The 6,672-nt window shown below is 51.0% G+C and overlaps 2 protein-coding genes across 2 annotated transcripts in view; both read right to left on the minus strand.

Annotated features, from left to right (window-relative positions):
• Nucleotides 1–409: 409 nt before the first annotated feature.
• Nucleotides 410–3,800, minus strand: MYCFIDRAFT_89973 (uncharacterized protein; the record flags this gene model as incomplete). The annotated part of the gene is made up of 4 exons (XM_007929175.1): nt 410–2,675; nt 3,255–3,298; nt 3,350–3,616; nt 3,669–3,800. 4 exons carry the CDS (start codon nt 3,798–3,800, stop codon nt 410–412), a joined length of 2,709 nt encoding a protein of 902 aa, XP_007927366.1.
• Nucleotides 3,801–5,553: 1,753 nt separating this feature from the next.
• Nucleotides 5,554–6,672, minus strand: part of MYCFIDRAFT_215491 (uncharacterized protein) — a gene marked incomplete at its 3' end in the record, with an annotated part of 1,913 nt that continues 794 nt past the window's right edge. Inside the window, exon 2 of the mRNA XM_007929176.1 lies at nt 5,554–6,298. Within this exon, the coding sequence (XP_007927367.1) occupies nt 5,554–6,298 (745 nt within the window). The remainder of the gene's footprint in view (nt 6,299–6,672) is intronic.

Genomic DNA, 6,672 nt, shown 5'->3' on the forward strand with positions numbered 1-6,672 from the left:
CCCCCCCCCCCCCCCCCCCCCCCCCCCCCCCCCCGACTCGTCTGCTTGAGAAATTTCAGATACATACCAATCGGAGTCGTTTATTAAAAATTTGCCACCGAGTCGAGAAATCACGTAAGCTTCCCATTCCGTACACCGTGCTGTTTGATGTTAGAGCTGAGAGAAATCAGCTTGATGAGGATGTTAAGGGAAGATCATTGCAGGCTACGAGGGTTATAGAGAGGATTGAGAGTGCTAGAACGCCTGAGAGTCAGGTATGTATAGTAATAAAGCAGAATCGAATCGCTCCAAACACCAGAATCTACCTAGCAAAACCAAATACGTGTAAGTTATCCCATCCAACCGCTCCATAATCAAGCATGCCATCTCCAGACTCACTTCCCATCCATCTATAAATCCAACCGCTCACTCAGTCCTCCCAATCCTCTGAAGCTTCGCCCTCGATCCTCCCCCTCCCCCTCGAACTCCTCAATAAACTCTCCCGCTTATCAAGCGGTTCAGGAACTCCAGCCACCGTATCCAGAATATAAACCTTCCCATCCCTAGGATTCAAATGTTGCACATAAGGCGGCGAGCTACGACCACGAAAAGGATCGGGTTGCTCAATCCATTCAGGTTTGTCGTCGCTGGTGGACATGGAGTGCTCGCGGCGACCGTCAAAAGAACTTGAAGTCGGAGGCGGAGCAGTGTGGGAAGTTTTGGTTGTGAGGTTGGAGATTTGGGATTGAAGGGCTTGGATTTGAGATTTCAGGTGGTGGATTTCAGAGGCAGGTGTGGTCTGAGGTGTCAATGCCTTCTTGATCCAGTCGTCGTGGTTCCAAGAGCTTTCGGTTTTTGCAGAATGATTTTGGGTCGTCCAGTCGCCTTTTCCACGAGTAGAAGTCGAGGCTGAGTCTACGCTCCAGGTACGAGTGCGATCTAGCTCCTTGGCTTCTGCGCGTCGTCCTTTCGCACTGTCAGTCGTACTGCTTGCTTTTTGACTGGCAGGACTTTGAATTGGTGTTATTTGTCCGGTAGAAGATCCTCTTTGGACGCCGACATGCGGGCGGGCGAGGATGAGGTGGTGGGCTTTGCGGATGTTTGGTGCATGATCTTTCTCCGACGACTCGATGATTCCAATGCCGACCTCAGAGCTCGCATGACTGCTTGGAGGCACAGCGGGACCAGGTGCCGCTATCTCGCTCGATGAGTCGGACGTAGTACGTCTGTGCAAGAACGTCCGTCGATCAATAGGTGTTTCGATCGATGCCTTGAAGACTTGCAACGGAGGGGAAGGGTGATTCTCCGCATCTCCCCCAACCTTATGATCTGCCTCTGCTGACTCTGGACTGGAGATCTCGGGTTCGTGACTGGAGGGCACACTCCCAGGTGCTGCTTCCTCTCTGCCTCGTGGCACATGCGACCAGTCCTGATGAGTTTCGATGACCCCAGGACTCTGCTTATGAGCAGAGTGATCGTCAGGGTGGAGCTTCGCGTGCTCAATCTCAAATGCCCGACTACCAACCTCCCGTTGAACAATCGCTCGGCTTCTGCGCAAAGCTCTAGAAACATTTCGTGCTTCTTTTGCATTCCCAGGTCCACCAGCACCGATGCCGAATGAATGGATACTGAGCAGCGCTAGATGGACATATCGAAGGACATCATAGTCGATCACCCGAACTTCTCTAGCACAGAGCGGTAGCGTGAGGCCAATCGTATCAATGCCGGGAAGTTCAAGCGGTATGGCATTGATATATATTCCAAGTTCCCGAGCATCTGGTGTCCTATGTCCCAGTTGTACTGTTCTGTGTATATCTGGTGGCGAATCGAGGCTTTTACCCATGAGCTTGTCAAACTTCCGACTGAAGACTTCAGGATCCATGATGCCGCACTGGCTTTCAAGTCTCGGACCTTGAAGCATATGAGGCGCGTGCTGCAGCACGTGAGGATGTGGACGAAGATCAGTAGGAGTGTGAGAGCCAGCTAGCGTTGTTGCTCCCGAGGAGCCTGGTGAGTGATTAGATGCAGGTGGAACTTCCAGGTACTTCGACTCGGGTTGTGCATTCGTGAATTGTTGCCGACTTGATGCCTGTGGATGGTCCGAGGCTTCTGCTGACGACGAGCGACTAGCAAAGCGGACTCTGAATACAGGACTCCCGAGGGTCAACGGCGAAACGTCACCATCGCGCTCCCTTTTCTGTTTTGGCATGTTTGAGGGAGACGTCACAGCCAGCACAGTTGTCAACACTTCTTTGCTTTCTGTCCACATCGTAGAGTCAACTTGCTTGGTAAAAATTCTGTGTGGTTCATCGGCGTGTTCTGGAGACTTTGGGATCGATCCAAGCAGTATGTGAGAATGCTGCACGGCGATCTTGAGGTCCTTCACTAGAGCCGATTCCACCGCGTCCGCGAGGGCAGACTGCTGCAGCCTTTGCGCGGCTTGTTGAAAAAATGTAGCAAATTGCTCCATCTTTTGAATGGCTGTCAAGAAGTCAAGTGTGGTGTTCTGGTCCGGCAGAGGTATGAATCGTGGAGATGCAGTCATCGCAATGCTATACGCATAATCATGAAGGCGCTTGCACAGGTGATTCATATGCTTGTAGCATGGCAGAGCAACCATCGCCATGCCTTTGCAGAATCCTTCTCGAATGAAAATTGACAGGTCGTTGAGCTGCTCGGCTATTTCTCGCGGGCTCCTAGTATCCATTGAGCAGGTTTGATCGCCACTCCCAGGTAACTGAATGCCTAAGCCCGCCATTGATCAGAAAGGATTTTAGCTCCGGATTTGAAAGTGTCCCAGGACGAATGAATAGTCTGAGGAAGGTCAGATCCCACCGACTTGAAGGTATCCCCGAAGTGTTTAAGGAATCCCTTCGTTGACAGAGTGCGGTTGCTGTTGCACGGAATGAAATTTCCTTCCGAGAGGTAGAATTGCCAGCAGTCAGTGGAGAATAGTTGCAAAGGACTGCGGGCGAGGGAGCTGTTGGCCGTTCTGTTGAGAGCAGAGGCAGTGCCTGCAAGGAATAGAATCGCAGTTATCTTCATGTTGTGCAGCAGTGCATATAGTTTGCGTGAGTTGGTGAAGAAGCTGGCTTTGAAATAGGAGGCTTCACACTATAACGCGTGATCCATCATAGTCATTACCTGTACACGTGCATGGCAAGCAATCAAGCAATTATACTATTCGTAGCAGGGCATGATGAAGTCTGGCAACAAGTGACCGGGGAGCATGGACATGCGGCAGCGTCATACCTCAATACAGATATGGCACAAACTTATATGGCGTCCTCTTCTCGTATTCGCGGTATTTCTCGCCATACTAGAAGGCGAACATTAGCATTGGGTCAGCCACGATGTCCGATAGACGTACCTTATACTCCATGTATCGCTGCAGCTCTGGTATACTGCTTTGCGTGAATCGAAAAGCAGATAGTGCTGCGATCGTGGCACCCCAAACGAATCCACCAGCAGCGATTGCATAGCCTGCACGCCATACCGTGTATCCAAAATAATTGATATGCCTGGGCAAACTCCATAGTCCACCCATGTACACCTGGCCTTTATTCTCTTCCTTCTTCTTCCAATGATGGCGTTGCTGCTCCGACAGCCATTCAATGATGATACCAGCGCCGTACAGCTGTTTGCGGGAAATGCTCGCCATTTGCGCTCGCCGATGTTTGAGCACAGACGAAGAAGAGTGTATTGAGCGTATCCGCAACGAAGTTGTAAAGTCCCACTTTTAGACCGAAGCTCGGAAGCATGCGCTCCCGGTTGATGGCTATCACCCAGTAATTTTGCTTAAGCATCGAGCTCACTGACATGGCGAGTATTATTGTTCGATATGGCGACAGACCGAGTCGATCGAGGGGCGTTCGCGTGATGAGAGGCGGTCCTTGGGGCAACGTCGTGCCTCTCAGCCTCTCGATGAGACTTTTGCCCTAGTCATTCTTAAGGAATTGGTATTGTATAAATGGATCGACTAGACGCAAGCCGATGAATGCGAGTGTTCCTAAGCGGTCGAACTTCTTGATGCCTCGTTGTATGGGCCCATTCTCTGGCTTTTTCCCATCGCCCGCCATGTTTCTAACAATGGTGAAAAGGAAAATATAGCTGACTGAATGGTTGTTCAGCGCAATACCTGCTGAGTATCATGCCGGTTGTCCGCCTCGGCAGTGACATCGTCTTGAACGTCGATCCTCGCGCTTAGTCTTGCTTCGTCCTACCTGACGTCTCGGCATTATTGAACATTCATGGAGTGGATATGCAGAATCCTCGGACGGGGCGGTCTCGCTGCGAAGAAGTAGTCATGGCCATGAATATCTGCTGGATTGAGGTCTCGAGATGGGCGGCATGGTTGGGGCCAAACATGTAGTCTAGCCAACGATGAAATTCAGGAACTCGAAAGGTCAACGGACAGTTCGATACAGGTTGAAGAAGAAAACCCGGAGTCGTTCTGGCTACAATGAGAAGATGAAAAAATGCCATCCACGCAGACGAGCAGACGAGTACCTATTGCAATTGCAAGCATTTCCGCGCCTGACACCGTATCCGCGACCTCCTCCTCTTGGCTCCCAGGATCTCCCTCCATACAAACCCCATAGACCAGAGCTTCCCCTGCAAAAGCCCAAACGTACTCAGCGGCCAAAGGTATAATAAAGGCAACTTATTAGATGCCACCGCGGAGCTCCTCACGATCACCAGACACCTACGGGCAAGATTAGAACGAACTCGCACACTCGACTTCATCACCACCATGGCGATCCGTCTTCGCGACAAGATTATCCCATTCATCCCTTTCCTCACCCTCGTGGTTCTAGCAGTTGCTGGGGCGGTGTATACGGTTTATTACAAATAGTAGTGGGATGCGGTATTCTGGAAGACGTTTTCGATCATATACATACAACATCTTCTTTCGATTTTACTAGCCTCGCACGTCCAGTACTCCAGCACACCAATTCAAACCACTCTTTGCGGAACTCCAGAATTCTCAGATGAACATGAAAGGAATACGGCCGGTGCCGACCAGACTGTAACCTTGAACATCAATACCAAGCCCGAGAACGAAGATCCTTCCTTCGTACGAGACTGTGACCGTTGAGCTTGATAAGTCATATCCGCTGGGAGTGAAAGCAAGTGGAATCTCTTTTGGCGAAGGCGCCCTGGAAATGGGCTTCGGAATGAAAAATGTCAAATGTCCAGGCTTTTAGCGACAAGGATGGCGCGCATGCTCTTGGTAACGAGTTCAAAGCGGGCATACCTTTGGTTCTTAGCGGAGATGGGAAGGGGCCGGTTATGGTTGGTAGTGTGCTCTGTCGAAATGATGTCTGATACCTTTTTGGTATATCTGCCTTCGTTTTGATTCCACAACGAACTTGTCCCGCTACTCCGGAGTCGTTTGCTTGAAGTAATCACAACTTGCGTTGCATTTGGTACCCTGGGTGTTATAGCCGCCAGTTCAAACGCTGCTGCGACATCTGTCCCTGCTGCAGCCGATGCCACAACATCTCCTATCTAGCCGGTCCCCATCGCTCGTCGATGCTCCAGCAATAGCGCTTAGTACCTTTGCATTCGCGACTAGATGTCAATGCCCAGCTTCTCCTTCACCCAATCAGCCTCCGCCTCGGTCGGGAACACGACGCCGTTCTGGTGCTCGTCTGTGGCAGCGAATCTGATCCTTACAGATTGCACCAGGGAGCAGATGCCGCGCACATATTCGCGTATCCAGCCTACACGGAAGCCCTCAGGGTTCCAGACGAAGCGGAAGCTGCGATGGTTTGAGCAGCCACCAGTGCGGTTGCAGTCACACTCCACCAACAACTCCAGTTCGGAGATTGGGATATTGGTCAAAAACATCTTGTCGCAGCTGAGAGGCTGGTCGTGAGCGAACAAGATTTGGTTCGCCTTCTCGTTGAATACCAGAATCTCTCCTCCAATCACGCGAGCAGCAAAGCTCCCCCAGACATCAGTGCTCTGCTTGCGCAGCACCAACTCATTGAATCTGGCGCTGCGGGCGAAGCTGTCATCTGGATAGCGGCTTGTCAGGTCGGTGACTGGCACGATGTCCTTGATGTAGGAACCTAACAACTCTCTACTGAGAAGACGGGTCCTATACTGATCCACCCAGGCGAACTTTGCGTCGGTGGGCTCAGGGTAGATCATGCGCTGTAGTATTGAAGATCCATCAATTGTATTCTTGCAATTCTTCGAAACGAGTTGGAGATGAATGAGGTCGCGTGGCGAGACGTCGATCAGGATGTGTTCCAGCAGCTCGGTGATGCCAAAGACACGCGTGGCGGCATTTGGTGAGGTCGCCATTCTTCTAGAAATGATCAATCAGTATGGTGAAGATGATATGGACATTTTGGTTGCCTTACTGACTGCGGCCGCAGAATGTCGGCGGGTCAAATTGTAGTGAGTTGTGCAAAGTTGTTGGAGGAGATTGATCCCGCAGCTAGCCAAGTTTGACCGTTTCTGGCGAGCGCCGTTTGAGTGAAAGTTGCGGGTGCAGCTGTCTCACTTTCGTACTTGCAATTTGTAAGGTTTAAAGATAGTCAAATTCAGAGCTCATCATCGCTCAGTATCTAAAAGAGGTTTCTCAGCTCAGTGGCTAGAGCGGATGGCATCTATCACCTCAGCGTCTCTACCATCTAAGAGATGGTAGGGAGTTAGGTGCCCATCAGACCTGGGTTCGAC

The sequence above is a fragment of the Pseudocercospora fijiensis genome (assembly GCF_000340215.1).
Source record: "Pseudocercospora fijiensis CIRAD86 unplaced genomic scaffold MYCFIscaffold_5, whole genome shotgun sequence".
NCBI lineage: Eukaryota > Fungi > Ascomycota > Dothideomycetes > Mycosphaerellales > Mycosphaerellaceae > Pseudocercospora > Pseudocercospora fijiensis.